At 37.9% G+C, this 18,317-nt stretch overlaps 1 protein-coding gene across 6 annotated transcripts in view; it reads right to left on the bottom strand.

Annotated features, from left to right (window-relative positions):
* Window positions 1–17,335, bottom strand: part of Pez (protein tyrosine phosphatase non-receptor pez) — a 49,903-nt gene extending 32,568 nt beyond the window's left edge. Inside the window, exons 1-10 of one of the 6 annotated variants that reach the window (XM_053774192.2) lie at window positions 17,112–17,335; window positions 14,782–14,874; window positions 13,225–13,385; window positions 12,934–13,113; window positions 12,465–12,640; window positions 9,555–9,652; window positions 2,738–2,808; window positions 2,225–2,383; window positions 1,936–2,024; window positions 1,320–1,455 (exon numbers count right to left, since the gene is read on the bottom strand). In XM_053774192.2, the coding sequence (XP_053630167.2) occupies window positions 1,320–1,455; window positions 1,936–2,024; window positions 2,225–2,383; window positions 2,738–2,808; window positions 9,555–9,652; window positions 12,465–12,640; window positions 12,934–13,107 (903 nt within the window). In that variant the 5' untranslated portion in view covers window positions 13,108–13,113; window positions 13,225–13,385; window positions 14,782–14,874; window positions 17,112–17,335. Of the gene's footprint in view, window positions 1–1,319; window positions 1,456–1,935; window positions 2,025–2,224; window positions 2,384–2,737; window positions 2,809–9,554; window positions 9,653–12,464; window positions 12,641–12,933; window positions 13,114–13,224; window positions 13,386–14,781; window positions 14,875–15,346; window positions 15,541–17,111 lie in introns of those variants that run through there. The other 5 variants (XM_070082586.1, XM_070082587.1, XM_070082588.1 and 2 more) reach the window with 5 other exon arrangements.
* Between the last annotated feature and the right edge of the window lie 982 nt (window positions 17,336–18,317).

The raw sequence follows: 18,317 nt of genomic DNA, 5'->3' as shown, positions 1-18,317 counted from the left end.
AACACAGATAATGAAGAGGATAAAGAGGTACTAGGTAGGTTTAAGAATGCAGTGCTAGAGTGTATAATGGAGGTTTGTAGTGGAAATAAGGACACTGGTAGAAGGAAATTCTTTTAATATGACATTTCACCCAAGTCTGGGCTTTATCAAGTACACAGGGTATGTCAGAGAGATGATTAATTTTCAGAAAAATCAGGTCTAAGACAGGGATATGTATTCATTTATATGTGTGGTTACAGAGATTAAATCCTAGCTCCTGGCCCACTTCCTGCCTGTCAGATACACTTCCTCCTAGCCTCTTAGGCACCACTGTACCTGCTCTTAAAACTATATATGGAGCCTGCCTCTACCACTTCATCAGGGTCATTCCACTTCCCAACCATCCTGAGACTACAGAAATACTTCTTGACATCCCTGTGGTTCATGTGTCTAACTTCCAGTTGTGTCCCCAAGTGCTTGTTTTCCACCTCTTAAGCTGTTATGTCACTAGGGATAACGCTATGGTTGTTCAATAATACATTTATAGATGGTATTGTAAAGGAAGTGAATGCCAGAGTGTTGGGAGGTGGGGGATTGAAATATAAGGAGTCATACAAAATTTGAATTGTCATAGTGACTACTAATGACAGTTCTTTTGGGAGATTCTGAAGAGAAGCAAAACATTGGTGAAGTTCAAAGGGAGTGTAAAAGAAAGCAAAAAAGTATACTGTATGTTGAAACAAATGTGGAAAGAAAATTTTATCCAGGGAGGAAAAAAGGAAAAAGTACCAGAGTGCAGTGGTACCAATATTTATACAAGTACGTGGCATAAGAAGGCCGGAGGCAGTGAACGTGTTACATTTGAGAGCAATGTGTAGTATGAATACCCTCTATCCTTTATATCCACTGTATAAAGGAAAGAGGAGAATAGGATGACCAAGAGGGTGCATAAATCAGGGGTGCAGGTAAGGAAATTTAGGGGTCATCCCTGGATGAGATGGAGGAAAGGGATAAACGAGATTCCAAGTGTAGAGGCTCGAGTATTAAGCAGGCCTGTGCGAGTGTGTTAGTCGGATTAAGTGGAGAAAAATGGTTTTTAGGGTATGATGTGCTGTTGGTGCGAGTCAGGTAATATTTACGAAAGGATTCAAGGATAAGGTCATCAAATGGACACCTTCCTCCATCTTTTCCTTCCTGATCCAAATTTGTCAGAGTACATAAGCATTTACCTCGGTGGGATACAGCCAGTTTGTTGAGAGAAGAAGAAGACAAGCATTTACTGTACAGATAAATAAAATAACTTAATTTCCTGAACAATCATCCAACACAGAAAGGCTCACCTGTTTAACACACATCTTCCATACATATTTGGCAGCATCAGGCTCATCGAAAGTGAAGTGAACAGTTTCATCTGTTCGTTGACACTCAATGCCAAAGTTACGCTTATTGTTCACCAAATTTGTTATGTCATTCCACCTGCAACAAAAATTCTAATGGCTTGACAGTAAGGATATATATTTTTTTTTTTTTTTGAGGCAGGGTGACTCAAAGACAAAAACTCTTTCACTAACATTAATATAAATGCATATAAAATAATCTTAAATATGCACCACAAGCCACCATAAGGGATGAATTCTCAAATTTAATTCACCTGGTTTAACTAATGTATTATATATGCTTAAGGGATTGTAATCACACATACAAATGTAAGGTGTTAATCCTTGGATACATGGAGACTGACCTTCAAAACTGCATAGGGGACGGGTACAGATATACATGCACACATCTGTGCATAAAACATTCTGAAAGGTTATAGTGGGGGTGCTAGAACAAAGTATGAGGGTAGTGCATTAGCTTTAAAGTGGGATACAGGGTAAAGTTTGTGTGAATTTTTTCCTCTACATGTGAAGAAAAAAAAATTACAAAGCTTTGCTAGTGGTAGCAACAAAAACTTACCTATAGAAAATGTGGGTATGGCCAGCTGCAGGTCTAACGTCTATGCCCATAAGTGATGTGCCAAGGTACACCTCGCTACCTCGGTCATCCTGCAGTAACATCAAGTATTAAAATGGGAAATATATGTACCTTTTTTTTATTACAGTTAAGATTTATGATAGTTATTTGTTAATTTATGCAGCCATGATACCAAAAATCAACCATGTTAATATTAAAAAAAAAAAATTACCAAAGACTAAGCTTTGAAGATAAAAAAAAAATCAGAGCAAAGAACTAGGGAGGAACCTACCCTGGCCATGAAGGTTTCCTGTCCATAGCCATCAAGGCGCTGAGCCTCGAGAATATAGTAGGTCTCAGCCAAGGCCTGTGCCAGGCCCTGAAGGGAGGAATACTGCCACACCACTGCTTCCAGTAGAGCTGCCACCTCCCCATCACTTCCCACCTGCTGCTTCCAGAACAACAACTATTAGAATTCTGCTCCAGTTCAACTCATATGAATGCCTTTACAAATAAGACTATTAAGTTAATTTCATTATCTGAGTGGGAATGAAGGTAGCATTTGTTTAAAGAAGTTTTGGAAGAAATTTACAAGGGATAGAAATGTTAAAGATTGCAAAAATAATGTACCAATACTTTTTCTATGCGACATGATTACTGATCAATATGTCACATGATAAAACTATAAAAACAGGAGAAAGGAATTTTTAAACTTTAAACAGTCCTTAAGAACAGTGTAAGCATTATCATAACTTATCTATCATATGAAAAATCATAAAGACATCAGTTACTGAATAAGCTTTACCTTGGGAAAGAGCATAAAATCCTTGAGGTATTCGGCGGTATGGCGATCTGGCTGATGGTCTCCAAACTCAGCTGTTTGAGATTGAAATTGGAATCAAATATAAGCTATGAAAAGTAAAGCTAAGCACCTTAGCATGTATGAAGAATCATCATGTGACTGGCAAGAAAACACATACGTTAAGTGTCAAGAAACGCAGTAAAAACATATAATATGTAGTATTTTTTCTATAATATTTGGTAATGTGCTAAACTTTTTCAAATTTGAAACTATCTTTTCCATATACTGCATATTATTTTTCCTTCTCTGCTAGTCATTTATGGATTTAAAAAAAAAAAATTATTCGTTCCCTAGCTCTATATGATTACCGAGGCTATGATCATTCTTTCCCCTGCCACTGATTCTTAGTGGAGTGCGCCAAATGCTTAACCCATATGAGAGTCCAAGCTATATAATAAATTTTAAAAAATGTGAATACGTTAAGTGACTGCAAATGCTTAGGAAGACTACAGAATGCATCTTTGCAAAATTTGTTCAAGGTTTGCAGTATCAAAAATATACTAGGGGCACATTTTGTACCTACAGTACAGTAGTCCTTCATATTACACAGACTTATTTGGCATGTTTTGGCTATCACACTACTGAAAAATTGCGGCATAATTTTATACAACACGGTTCGGTTTGTTGGAGGGGAAAAATATGGAATATCACCCACAGGATATTTCCCTAGCTCAGGTCGCCGCCTGGCTGTGGGTGAGACCACTGTCTCTGAGGGGCTGCACTAGGCTTCAAGGCAGCAAAGGATCATTTCACCTTGCTCCTTTGCTGTAATGCGTCAGGTGATTTCAAGTGTAAGCTCATGGTTATTTACCACTAAGAATCCTCATGCTTTGAAACTTTTTTTTTTTATTTTTTTTTTTTAACAAGTCGGCCGTCTCCCACCAAGGCAGGGTGACCCAAAAAGAAAGAAAATCCCCAAAAAGAAAATACACCTACCATCCGACTTACGACCTGCTCGACTTACGACCGTGTTTTTTTTTGCCAAATTTCTGGGAAATAAACAACTATTTGTATTGTACACAGTGTTTATCCTAAACCTTACAGTATAAAATACTGTACTATCAACATAAAAAATAAAGTAAAACATGAAATACCTAAATAAAACAATAAAATAAAGTCATTACAAAAATGTGATGTTGATATTCAGTAGTAAAGTTCGACTTACGTCCATTTCGACTTACGACCGGTTTCTCGGAACCGAACTCGGTCGTAAGTTGGATGATAGGTGTACTTTCATCATTCAACTCTTTCACCTCCCACATAATCACTTTATGCAGAGGTGCTCAAAACACAACAGCTTAGAAGCATATACGTATAAAGATACACAACATATCCCTCCAAACTGTCAATATCCCAAACCCCTCCTTTAGAGTGCAGGTACTGTATTTCTCATTTCCAGGACTCAAGTCCAGCTATATAAAAATAACCGGTTTCCCTGAATCCCTTCACTAAATATTACCCTGCTCACACTCCAAAAGATCGTCAGGTCCCAAATACCATTCGTCTCCATTCACTCCTATCGAACACGCTCACGCACGCCTGCTGGAAGTCCAAGCTCCTCACCCACAAAACCTCCCTTACCCCTCCCTTCCAACCTTTTCGAGGACGACTCCTACCCCGCCTTCCTTCCCCTACAGATTTAAATGCTCTCCATGTCATTTTATTTTGATCCATTCTCTCTAAATGACCAAACCACCTCAACAACCCCTCTTCAGCCCTCTGACTAATACATTTATTAACTCCACACCTTCTCCTAATTTCCACACTCCGAATTTTCTGCATAATATTTACACCACACATTGCCCTTAGATAGGACATCTCCACTGCCTCCAACCACCTCCTCGCTGCTGCATTCACAACCCAAGCTTCACACCCATATAAGAGTGTTGGTACTACTATACTTTCATACATTCCCTTCTTTGCCTCCATAGATATTGTTTTTTGTCTCCACATATACCTCAACGCACCACTCACCTTTTTTCCCTCATCAATTCTATGATTAACCTCATCCTTCATAAATCCATCCGCCAACACTTCAACTCCTAAGTATCTGAAAACATTCACGTCTTCCATACTCCTTCTCCCCAATTTGATATCCAATATTTCTTTATCTAAATCATTTGATACCCTCATCACCTTACTCTTTTCTATGTTCACTTTCAACTTTCTACCTTTATACACACTCCTAAACTCGTCAACTAACCTTTGCAATTTGAAACGTGTAGATAAAAAACACCTTGCCAGGAATTTGAAGGTTAAACCAGTCAGCATGGATGACAGAGGAAATATTTATTGACTGGTTTAAGCATTACTTTATTCCTGAAGTCAAGTTTTACCTGCATAACAAGAATCTTGCATTCAAGGCTCTCTTCATTCTTGATAATTCCCGTACTCATCCAGAAGCTTTGCTGGATGTGACCCCACATGCAAAAGTTGTATTTTTGCCTCCAAATACATCATCTTTAATACAACCACTGGATCGGGGAGTTATTAAGTCATTGAAGTGTAACTACATAAGAAAAGTAATTAAAAAACTAGTTGCATCAATGGACTGACTCCAACCTGGCAGTACCAAGCTTCTGGAATAATGTATAATGTACTGCAGGGTAAAAGAAGCCAGAGATCCATTACAGAATTTATGCACACTCCAATACAACTATTGACTTTAGTACCAGAACCTCAACCGTCCGCTTCTGTTGACAACCAACAACCATCCACCTCAGCCCAGTAGGGCCACACCATGCATCTCCATTCTCTTCACAATTACTGACATACACCAGCAACCAGGTAGTAGGTTGGTAGACAGCAACCACCCAGGGAAGTACTACCGTCCTGCCAGATGACTGTGAAACAAAAACCTGTAACTGTTTTGCATGATGGTAGGATTGCTGGTTTCTTTTTCTGTCTCATAAACACGCTAAGATAACAGGGATATCTTGCTACTCCTACTTACACTTTGGTCACACTTCACAGACACGCACATGCATATATATATATACATACATCTAGGTTTTTCTCCTTTTTCTAAATAGCTCTTGTTCTTTTTTATTTCTTCTATTGTCCATGGGGAAGTGGAAAAGAATCTTTCCTCCGTAAGCCATGCGTGTCGTATGAGGCGACTAAAATGCCGGGAGCAATGGGCTAGTAACCCCTTCTCCTGTATACAATTACTAAAAAAGAGAAGAAGAAAAACTTTATAAAACTGGGTTGCTTAAATGTGCGTGGATGTAGTGCGGATGACAAGAAACAGATGATTGCTGATGTTATGAATGAAAAGAAGTTGGATGTCCTGGCCCTAAGCGAAACAAAGCTGAAGGGGGTAGGAGAGTTTCAGTGGGGGGAAATAAATGGGATTAAATCTGGAGTATCTGAGAGAGTTAGAGCAAAGGAAGGGGTAGCAGTAATGTTAAATGATCAGTTATGGAAGGAGAAAAGAGAATATGAATGTGTAAATTCAAGAATTATGTGGATTAAAGTAAAGGTTGGATGCGAGAAGTGGGTCATAATAAGCGTGTATGCACCTGGAGAAGAGAGGAATGCAGAGGAGAGAGAGAGATTTTGGGAGATGTTAAGTGAATGTATAGGAGCCTTTGAACCAAGTGAGAGAGTAATTGTGGTAGGGGACTTGAATGCTAAAGTAGGAGAAACTTTTAGAGAGGGTGTGGTAGGTAAGTTTGGGGTGCCAGGTGTAAATGATAATGGGAGCCCTTTGATTGAACTTTGTATAGAAAGGGGTTTAGTTATAGGTAATACATATTTTAAGAAAAAGAGGATAAATAAGTATACACGATATGATGTAGGGCGAAATGACAGTAGTTTGTTGGATTATGTATTGGTAGATAAAAGACTGTTGAGTAGACTTCAGGATGTACATGTTTATAGAGGGGCCACAGATATATCAGATCACTTTCTAGTTGTAGCTACACTGAGAGTAAAAGGTAGATGGGATACAAGGAGAATAGAAGCATCAGGGAAGAGAGAGGTGAAGGTTTATAAACTAAAAGAGGAGGCAGTTAGGGTAAGATATAAACAGCTATTGGAGGATAGATGGGCTAATGAGAGCATAGGCAATGGGGTCGAAGAGGTATGGGTTAGGTTTAAAAATGTAGTGTTAGAGTGTTCAGCAGAAGTTTGTGGTTACAGGAAAGTGGGTGCAGGAGGGAAGAGGAGCGATTGGTGGAATGATGATGTAAAGAGAGTAGTAAGGGAGAAAAAGTTAGCATATGAGAAGTTTTTACAAAGTAGAAGTGATGCAAGGAGGGAAGAGTATATGGAGAAAAAGAGAGAAGTTAAGAGAGTGGTGAAGCAATGTAAAAAGAGAGCAAATGAGAGAGTGGGTGAGATGTTATCAACAAATTTTGTTGAAAATAAGAAAAAGTTTTGGAGTGAGATTAACAAGTTAAGAAAGCCTAGAGAACAAATGGATTTGTCAGTTAAAAATAGGAGAGGAGAGTTATTAAATGGAGAGGTAGAGGTATTGGGAAGATGGAAGGAATATTTTGAGGAATTGTTAAATGTTGATGAAGATAGGGAAGCTGTGATTTCGTGTATAGGGCAAGGAGGACTAACATCTTGTAGGAGTGAGGAAGAGCCAGTTGTGAGTGTGGGGGAAGTTCGTGAGGCAGTAGGTAAAATGAAAGGGGGTAAGGCAGCCGGGATTGATGGGATAAAGATAGAAATGTTAAAAGCAGGTGGGGATATAGTTTTGGAGTGGTTGGTGCAATTATTTAATAAATGTATGGAAGAGGGTAAGGTACCTAGGGATTGGCAGAGAGCATGCATAGTTCCTTTGTATAAAGGCAAAGGGGATAAAAGAGAGTGCAAAAATTATAGGGGGATAAGTCTGTTGAGTGTACCTGGTAAAGTGTATGGTAGAGTTATAATTGAAAGAATTAAGAGTAAGACGGAGAATAGGATAGCAGATGAACAAGGAGGCTTTAGGAAAGGTAGGGGGTGTGTGGACCAGGTGTTTACAGTGAAACATATAAGTGAACAGTATTTAGATAAGGCTAAAGAGGTCTTTGTGGCATTTATGGATTTGGAAAAGGCGTATGACAGGGTGGATAGGGGGGCAATGTGGCAGATGTTGCAAGTGTATGGTGTAGGAGGTAGGTTACTGAAAGCAGTGAAGAGTTTTTACGAGGATAGTGAGGCTCAAGTTAGAGTATGTAGGAAAGAGGGAAATTTTTTCCCAGTAAAAGTAGGCCTTAGACAAGGATGTGTGATGTCACCGTGGTTGTTTAATATATTTATAGATGGGGTTGTAAGAGAAGTAAATGCGAGGGTCTTGGCAAGAGGCGTGGAGTTAAAAGATAAAGAATCACACACAAAGTGGGAGTTGTCACAGCTGCTCTTTGCCGATGACACTGTGCTCTTGGGAGATTCTGAAGAGAAGTTGCAGAGATTGGTGGATGAATTTGGTAGGGTGTGCAAAAGAAGAAAATTAAAGGTGAATACAGGAAAGAGTAAGGTTATGAGGATAACAAAAAGATTAGGTGATGAAAGATTGAATATCAGATTGGAGGGAGAGAGTATGGAGGAGGTGAACGTATTCAGATATTTGGGAGTGGACGTGTCAGCGGATGGGTCTATGAAAGATGAGGTGAATCATAGAATTGATGAGGGAAAAAGAGTGAGTGGTGCACTTAGGAGTCTGTGGAGACAAAGAACTTTGTCCTTGGAGGCAAAGAGGGGAATGTATGAGAGTATAGTTTTACCAACGCTCTTATATGGGTGTGAAGCGTGGGTGATGAATGTTGCAGCGAGGAGAAGGCTGGAGGCAGTGGAGATGTCATGTCTGAGGGCAATGTGTGGTGTGAATATAATGCAGAGAATTCGTAGTTTGGAAGTTAGGAGGAGGTGCGGGATTACCAAAACTGTTGTCCAGAGGGCTGAGGAAGGGTTGTTGAGGTGGTTCGGACATGTAGAGAGAATGGAGCGAAACAGAATGACTTCAAGAGTGTATCAGTCTGTAGTGGAAGGAAGGCGGGGTAGGGGTCGGCCTAGGAAGGGTTGGAGGGAGGGGGTAAAGGAGGTTTTGTGTGCGAGGGGCTTGGACTTCCAGCAGGCATGCGTGAGCGTGTTTGATAGGAGTGAATGGAGACAAATGGTTTTTAATACTTGACGTGCTGTTGGAGTGTGAGCAAAGTAACATTTATGAAGGGATTCAGGGAAACCGGCAGGCCGGACTTGAGTCCTGGAGATGGGAAGTACAGTGCCTGCACTCTGAAGGAGGGGTGTTAATGTTGCAGTTTAAAAACTGTAGTGTAAAGCACCCTTCTGGCAAGACAGTGATGGAGTGAATGATGGTGAAAGTTTTTCTTTTTCGGGCCACCCTGCCTTGGTGGGAATCGGCCGGTGTGATAATAAAAAAAAATTATTATTTCTGTTGCATTTGTAGTCTTAAGCAACAAAAACGGCATTATCATTTTTATTTTTGAAAGATATGGATGTCTAAAAAAAATCTGCTTGGCTTTTGGGGGGCGGGGATCCCAGGAACGTAACCTTATTTTTTCCATAAGTTCTTCAATTTATATAACACAGATTTTTTTTTTTTATCTAACACAGCATTTTCAGGAATGTAACTACCTGTGTAAAATGAGGGTCTACTGTACTTTTAAACACTTAAAAGCCTTTTAACCATGACTGGCCCATATGAATAAAGTCATACTAAAATATGAAGCAATCAGTATGCAGCCAGCAAACACAAACATGAAATAAAAATGGAAGTCACAAAAATCAACAGGTGATAACGACTAACCCTGAAGGCTGTATGAGGCAAGGAGGACAGCTTGTTCATGATTACACCGAAGTTTGCCCTCCAACACATCTTGTTTAACTTGCAAAAAGTAGTGTGATCTGCGTGAATAACAAACATGTTTATTTTTCTACTCTTCAGGTTAACCTGCTCAGTGATTAAGAAATTCCTGTTCTTTAGATATCAACAGTATACTTAAAATAGTGTTTTAAAATAGTTCTTAAAACATTAGTGTGGGGTCTGAATGCAGAATATATTCGTAGTTACAAGCTGGCAGTGTTTAAGCATTTTATCCATCGGAAGATAGGCTAATTGGTAATAAGTACAACCTGCAGGTGACTGTATTACCAATTTGTATAACCAAGCTGAACAGTGGATGGCTTAGATTAATTCTGAAGGAGAGAGCAATTACTATGTTCAATTACTGTTTCATTAAATCTTTAAACAGATGCAGATGAATATTCTCATTGAAATACTAAACATATCTTATAAATGACCAGGGAAAATTTTTCATTTTTATAAAATCTGTCTTTAAGGATACAAGTGACAAGCACCAATAGAAGATCAAAAGGATATAACAAAATTACCTAGCCTCATTAACAGGCAGAATAAGAAGAAATACTTATAAATTAAAGAAAAAATGAGGTGCTAGGTTATTACCTTGACTACATACAGGTTGGTCTGCCAATACATTATTATTGAATAGGAATACAGTACTTGTCATTTTCACCTGAATTAAACTTCTAAATTTTTTTAGTACAGTAGTAAACTAAATAGAGCAAAGAAAGTACTGTACACAAACTACTCTGTACTTCATCACTATCATTCCAACTTTACAAATCTATGTGAATCCAAATGGCAAGATTGCAGACAAGTATGGTAACAGGACACTATTTACAGACAAAGCTTTTATATTAAACATTTTGCCTACATAATGGCTTTACCAAGTCAATAAATGACACTTGCAACATAATAATATATTCAAAAGGAAGTAAAAGTAATGGAAAATGGAGTGGTGACAATGTTAGGTCTCTAATCACCTACACAGAGTGTTTGGGAGAATTTTTCAAGACAAGTTTAGCCTTGAGGTTCGAGAAGCTGAAAGCCCCCTTTCCTTCCATTTGACAGAAAGTAGAACAAGACTTTGTTTAGAAGCTGTGCATGTACAGACTTTCAATACAATCGAATAGAGCCAAGATGTATCTAACCTTGCAAAGCCTTTAGCTAAAATCTTGAAAAATTCTCCAAAATCCTTTGTGAAGGTTACTCAGCAGCCTGACAATGTCACCACTCTGTTATCCATTACTTCACTTTGCCTCCCTTCACCTTATCTTCTTGTTGTATACTGTGTATTGGCATATTGCATGTGCCATGTACTGTACTGACCTGATAAGACCTGTGTGGGCAAAACACGGTCTTTAAAATAAAGATTTTGTCTGGAAAGTGTCCTATCATCGTCTACATGGCTCATTATTAAGAATAAACACAAAAAAACAGATACAAGAAACTCTTATAGAACAATATCGATCATGGTCATCCACTTGGACACATTTCAGTTTAATTTCATTTTCTAATACCTCAATGGTTATTTCCCACCTAGGCAGGATGACCCAAAGAAAACACATTTATCAACATTCATTCAATTGCTGTATTTATACCTGTTTAATATTTAAAGCTAAATCTTGTCACTAACCGTTTTGTTTAATGTTTTTTTACTAAAGAAATCTGCCTTTTTTATTTTAAAGACAGACAAGTTTTCTTCAATAAATTACAGCACTCTATACTATATTTAATAATGATATAGGATTTTTGTATCTTTTCAAATTTGACTGAACATTAATATGAGAAGTATGGATAATTAAATTAAATCACTGTCTAGTAAGTTAATCTCTATATGGCATCATCCTTTACTGGATGAGCTGCTGGAGTATGCGCAGGGTAATATTTAGTGAAGGGATTCAGGGAAACCGGTTATTTTTATATAGCCGGACTCGAGTTCTGGAAATGGGAAGTACAGTGCCTGCACTTTAGAGGGGTTTGGGATATTGGCAGTTTGGAGGGATATGTAATAGGATGGTACATATATAATTGGGGCCTTGATATTACATGCTATATGGAGTTTATATTATTTCAGGTGACTTTTTATACTGTATCTTTATATATGCTTCTAAACTGTTGTATCTGGGCACTTCTTCAAAAAACAGTGGTTATGTATGAGTGAGGTGAAAGTGTTGAATGATGATGAAAGTATTTTCATTTTGGGGATTTTCTTTCTTTTTGGGTCACCCTGCCTAGGTGGGAGACGGCCGACTTGTTGAAAATAAAAATAAAAAGATGGCATCAATATACTAATACCAACTATTTTTAGAGGTTGTTTCAAAATGGTGCACAAGATTTAATGTCAACTTCAGATGCTTAACTACTAGTAATTTTGCAATTATTCATGTTTATACAGTATCACACACTGAGCATCTGCTGTCATTTCCTGTATAATGTTCCTGAAATTTATAGCCTCAGCTAATAACCGTTTTTACATATAAATACTGTACATAGACAAACACAAATGTTCCAGCATATCTGAAAAATGATCATAACTGTTTAGTTAATTTCACAGTACAGTACATGTACAAAAATGTACGATGAATCGGCTCACAACATACTCGGAAGTGCAACATAGAATAGTACTGGGTAATACATGTACTCCATTCAGATTTTATAATACACATTTATAACAACACTTACACTATAATATACATTTTTAACACATTTCTACACTACTAATCTTATTGACTTATTAAAGAAATTTCTGTATTATGTTCTTTCACAATTTCCTCACAATCTGTCCAGTTACCCTATGATTTTACGAAGTAAAACATTACTGTATATACTACTATATACCAAGGCCTGACTCACCTGGTAACATCATCTTGTAAAAGAGAAACATCATGGATATAATACAGGACGGCTAAAGCAAGAGCTGGAGACTGAGCATATTTATCAAGCTGCTTTTTCAAAGGACGATCCAATTCTACCCATCGTACTTTTGGGTATGGTTTCTTGCTCATATAACGAAGACCAAAAAATTCAGGCTGAAATGGAATGCAAAATCAAACACTTTAGTGATAAAACATGTGACTTAGTATGTCTAGTGCATTATCATTCAGAGCCACATGAAGGATGAGAGTGAGGATGCTGCGGTTCAGAGGTCATTTGAATAGCGATGTCAGTAGCAAGATAGTTATTGATTGAGAGATGGTGAATGTGTTTCCTTGTTTGGGTTACCCTATTTGATATGGCTAATGCTGAAAACAAAAAATTATTTCACAAATGTGTCACTATGACCACAAGACAAAAATACTGTGCAGTACATATATGTATATACCTGATGCAGTGAGAGCCTCTGGCAAACATTATGTAGACAATCCTGTCCTGTTGAGTCAGCTGAAAGTGTACACTCTAGGGTGGTCTTGTCCAGGAGCTCTACACTGATGACAAGCACATTGCGGGACAACACATTATAATGCCTCGTCTTCTTTAGTCGCAACTTAAAAGGCATTGTAACCTAGAAAAGAGTGCCAGTATTTTCACAAATATAAAACAAATCATACCAATATAGATTCAACTAAATATTTTGGTTTTGAATTGCAAAAATTTAAGCAGAAAAATACTGTACTGTGGCTTGGTTGATGGTGCACTCAGCTCACATTCTGAGTGCCTGGGGTTCATTTCCTGGCACAGATGGAAACATTGGGTATGTTTCCTTACACCTGTTGCCTCTGTTCACCTAGCAGTAAGTAGGAACCTGAGTGTTAGCCAACCATTGTGGGTCGCATCCTGGCGGACAAAATTAAAGGACACCAATGGAAATAAGACAAGCACTGACTTTACTGGGTTATCCTGGGTGGCTAACTCTCCAAGTTAAAAATCCAAAGAAATTATTATCTTATTTTAATAGCCTAACAGCAAAAAAAATTACACTTCATTGTAGCCCAAAATCCAGTGCTTATATGAAAGCCTTAAATTCATGAGCAATGTTTTATTACAATATTACATAGTAACTATGAAAATATCAGGATGAAATCTTTCTGAACTACAATTACACTTATCCATATTAACTATTAAGGGTGTCCCAAAGTATCGAACAGTGGGTATCATCTAACTTTGATGGTATCAGTCCTTTTATTTTTCCAACATGTCGGCCGTTTCCCACTGAGGCTGAGTGACCCAAATAAATACTGGTGGTATCAGTATTGGTATAAAACTGAGTACTTATACTATCAGTAAAACTTTTGCTAAATACTGTCCCATCACTATTAACTGTTCTAAAAGTAGCTTGACTAATATAGTATGTTATTCCCTATTACACTGAAATAAAAAATTCAATGTAAATATAGTGCAGTACTCGATATTTTGTAGAGTAATGGTTCAGAGAACCGACAAGTTGATAAATTACACACATGTGCAACACGTGTAAAGATACCCAAGTGTTGCACGTGTCTAATTTATCAACTAGATACAGTGGACCCCTGGTTTATGATATTATTTCATTCCAGAAGTATGTTCAGGTGCCAGTACTAACCAAATTTGTTCCCATAAGGAATATTGCGAATTAGATTAGTCCATTTCAGACCCCCAAACATACACATACAAATGCACTTACATAAATACACTTACATAATTGGTCGCATTGGGAGCTGATCGTAAACCGGGGGTCCACTGTATTTTGTTGTCAAAAAATGCCTGAATATCATTTAGATTTACTATAATTAATGCTGAGAACTCTGAGCCCAAAGAAATGGGTTCAACACCACTTTGTTATCTATGGTGAATACACAGCTAGTTACCTTAAGGTCCAAGACTAGCAAGCTTCTCTTACTGGCAAGGTTCCATAGAATATAAATTAGGAAACAATGCATGGATGCTAACTTTTACAAAAACAATAAACCAGTCTATATATTAAACTTTTAAGTGACAGTAAAAGTTTTGTTTCTCACTTGCAAAAAAATTCTTATTACAAGAGTAGCACATTACCTACAATATGCTTCTGTTGAGTTTATTATCTTAATTCTGAATAAATTATTAGTAGAAATTATGAGGCTTGCAGAATTTCTATACAACAGTTACAAATTTAACAATGCACATAGGGTACATTGAGCAATGAAAGATATTACTGTTCTTGGTTTTCAGCTACACTGAAGGCACATGGCTAACTGATCCTTTCTTACTGTACCTTTATCAGGTGACACTACAGCAGAGTCGGTACATGGTGGAGACTCTCCACTGCATTCAGATGCTTCTCACCTCCACTGAGTCATGCTACCACCTTGGATGAGAAAAATGGACTTAACTTACAAAGAAGATCCCTCCTTGCTATTATATATATGCAGTACCTCATAATGTAGGGTGGCCCGGTGGCCTGGTGGGTAAAGCTCTCGCTGCACACATGGAGGTCCCGGGTTCGATTCCCGGCGGGTGGAAACATTTCGACGCGTTTCTTTACACCTGTTGTCCTGTTCACCTAGCAGCAAATAGGTACCTGGGTGTTAGTCGACTAGTGTGGGTCGCATCCTGGGGGGGGGCAAGATTGAAGGCCCCCAATGGAAAATTAAGTTAGACAGTCCTCGATGATGCACTGACTTTCTTGGGTTATCCTGGGTGGCTAACCCACTGGGGTTAAAAATCCAAAGAAATCTGATCTTATCTTGCAGTGGTATTATAGTGCCTTTGGATAACAAGCAGGAATACTATATTTTAGATGAACACCTGCTGCCCATTATTTGGTAATTAATAAATACCTGCTTAATACAATGTTGTGCATCACATCAGATGGAAAAACCTTAAAAAGGACCCCAATGGAAACAAGCCACAGTGCTTTCTATTTTCTGGGTTATCCTGAGTTAACCTCAAGGGTTAATAATAGAAAAGCGTCCTTCTTCTTTTTGTCGAGCTCATATTTCAGGCTGTGTTCTAAGGTTATGGCTTAAATGGTGACTGAGAGATTGAGTTATTGAGATAACTGATGTGTTATCTCAGTAAAGGGCCAAAATACTACTGCTGTACCTTAGTAAGATAAGATAAGATTTCGTTCGGATTTTTAACCCCGGAGGGTTAGCCACCCAGGATAACCCAAGAAAGTCAGTGCGTCATCGAGGACTGTCTAACTTATTTCCATTGGGGTCCTTAATCTTGTCCCCCAGGATGCGACCCACACCAGTCGACTAACACCCAGGTACCTATTTGCTGCTAGGTGAACAAGACAACAGGTGTAAGGAAACGTGTCGAATGTTTCCACCCGCCGGGAATCGAACCCGGGCCCTCCGTGTGTGAAGCGGGAGCTTTAACCACCAGGCCACCGGGCCAACTATAGTCCACAGGAAAACCAAATCTTAACTGACATAAGTGCATCTGCCCCCAAAACAACCAAGACACCTAGACATTATGTCTGTAGCCACTGTTCTCTTTAATAGCCATACTATGTTACATGTAATCTGCAGGGAATAACACATTTTAACCTGAAAACTTAGCTTAAGCTCTTGGGTTATCCTGGGTGGCTAACCCTCCAGGGTTAAAAATCCAAACAAAATCTTATCTTAACCTAGGGTAGCGCTTAAGCCTATTTATTTTATTTTTTTGGGTACTCATGCTGTGGTCTAGTGTATTTTCAATTCCACAATAATAACTTTATTTTTTCATAAAAATATAATAATAATTTGGGATCTTGTTCTTTATCACCTGTTTTTTCAAAAAATTCACAGGAACTCACACACCAAGTCATAAATGCAACAATGATGAAGAAATGTTCAAGATTATATTCCAGAGAAACGTGTCGGTCTGGAGTTTGATGACTCTGATCGCGGGTTCTAACCCCACCCCTGGTATGGTTTGTTCGCAATCGTGTCATTAAAATTTTGTGAGTCGATTCGAGTTATATTTGAGAGAATTAATACAACTCAAGCGCATTATTAACGTTGTTATTAATATTATATTATAAAGTTGTTATTATGTTATGGATATTATTATTACTGTTATTATATAAATAATATTTTTGTCATTGTGATTAAATATAATTTAAAGAAATTTTTATCATAACTTATATTAATGTACATTCTAAACTCAAATTTATTTAATAGGTCCTGTCTAATACCTAATATAAACCCTATGTAATAAATGTATATTACCTGTAATCAGTAATAATTTATATGATACTGTTAGATTACTTAGAAAAAAAAAACTGTAGTTATAAGCTTGAACAAAAATGAATTAGTTTATCCCTAGATATGGAAATTTTGGCTGGATATAACCCCCGAGATGAACCCAAGAGCTAGAGCTCACCCAAAAAATTCAAATAGGTGACTACAAACAAATAATGACAACTAAGGTTAATAAGAGTGAGATACAAGTATTGTACACACCGCCTTGAGAAAATTTGTCAATTCTGAGTAATAAGATGAGAAATAAATGTATATAATGAGTGTAGTGGCGTGTACAGGCAGGTGTGTGACAGGTGAGGCAGGTGTGAGGCAGGTGTATGACAGGTATATAATACAGCCGTACCCTTACCTTTGACTACCAAAGTTAGTTTAAAACTTGGTATGTTCCTGGCCTGGGTTATCTCTCAGCTCAGTCTTGATGATAATGTATTCAGCAGTGATGGTGAGGATGAGTTTCCGTGATACAACTAAGAGGAGCAGCCCAGTAACCCCGCCTCACCGTGACACAGCCTCACTAACACTACACCATGCCTCCTGCACCTCCCCCAACCTTCACACTGCCTCACCAGCCTCACCTCAATATAGCAAACTTGTAGCCCAAACTTTACTAAGTTATTCTGGTTCCTTATACGATTTTAGATTTTTTTGCTATTGTTTTAACAGTAAAATATGCATTATTATTATATTCAAAGACTTCAATTGAAATAAGTCACTTTTACCTTTTTTTTGGTTTATAAGAGGTAATTTACATATATGTATGATAATTGTACTAATGTGGGCTTCTACTAAATAAACTTATTTACTTATCCATGGAGGAGCGATAAAACCGAAGGGGATTATTCAGCGCCTAGGGGTAATGGGAGGAATTCGGGTTAAGTAAGTAAGTAAGTAAGTAAGTTTATTCAGGTATACACAAATACAGTTACATAGAATTATCATACATAGCAGCATATGTGTAGAGAACCTAGGATAACCCAAAAAAGTCAGACAGAGTGACTTATTTCCATTGGGTTCGAGCCAAGGGAAGGGAGAACAGGTCCAGTTCCTCAGATCAAAAGCCCCCCCCCCCCTCTCACCTCCTGCAAAGAATCTCTACTGAGGGGAACATATATGTATTTTACTTAGGAAAGCCTAATAAACCCAAAGCAAATCATATATTTCCGTTAGGTTAAGTAAATAACAACTTTTTATTCAGGTTTGTGACAAATTTAAATTTTTACAATAGTCTTTACAAATGTCTAATTATAAGACGGTATTGCAAGTGGGGGAAATACCAAACGTAACTTTAATGTATCATAAGAACCAGAACAAAGAAACTGCAGTAGGTCTACTGGCCCTTGCTAGGCAGGTTTAACTCACCCACTCTTGTACCAGTTAAACTTATATTTAAAAGCTACCCCAAGTTTTTGCCACAATGATGCCACTTGTCAGTTTGTTCTTATCATGAACTGAAATTTTCCAACTTGAATCTATTTCTGCAGGTCCTGATTAGATAGATATTTTCAACGCGCTATTTATACCCTCTTTACTTCTTCCTGTTTTCCATTTGCATACT

Source organism: Cherax quadricarinatus, chromosome 7 (assembly GCF_038502225.1).
Source record: "Cherax quadricarinatus isolate ZL_2023a chromosome 7, ASM3850222v1, whole genome shotgun sequence".
NCBI lineage: Eukaryota > Metazoa > Arthropoda > Malacostraca > Decapoda > Parastacidae > Cherax > Cherax quadricarinatus.
The sequence above is the reverse complement of the archived record's forward strand: the minus strand, read 5'-3'. Positions and strand labels throughout refer to the sequence as shown.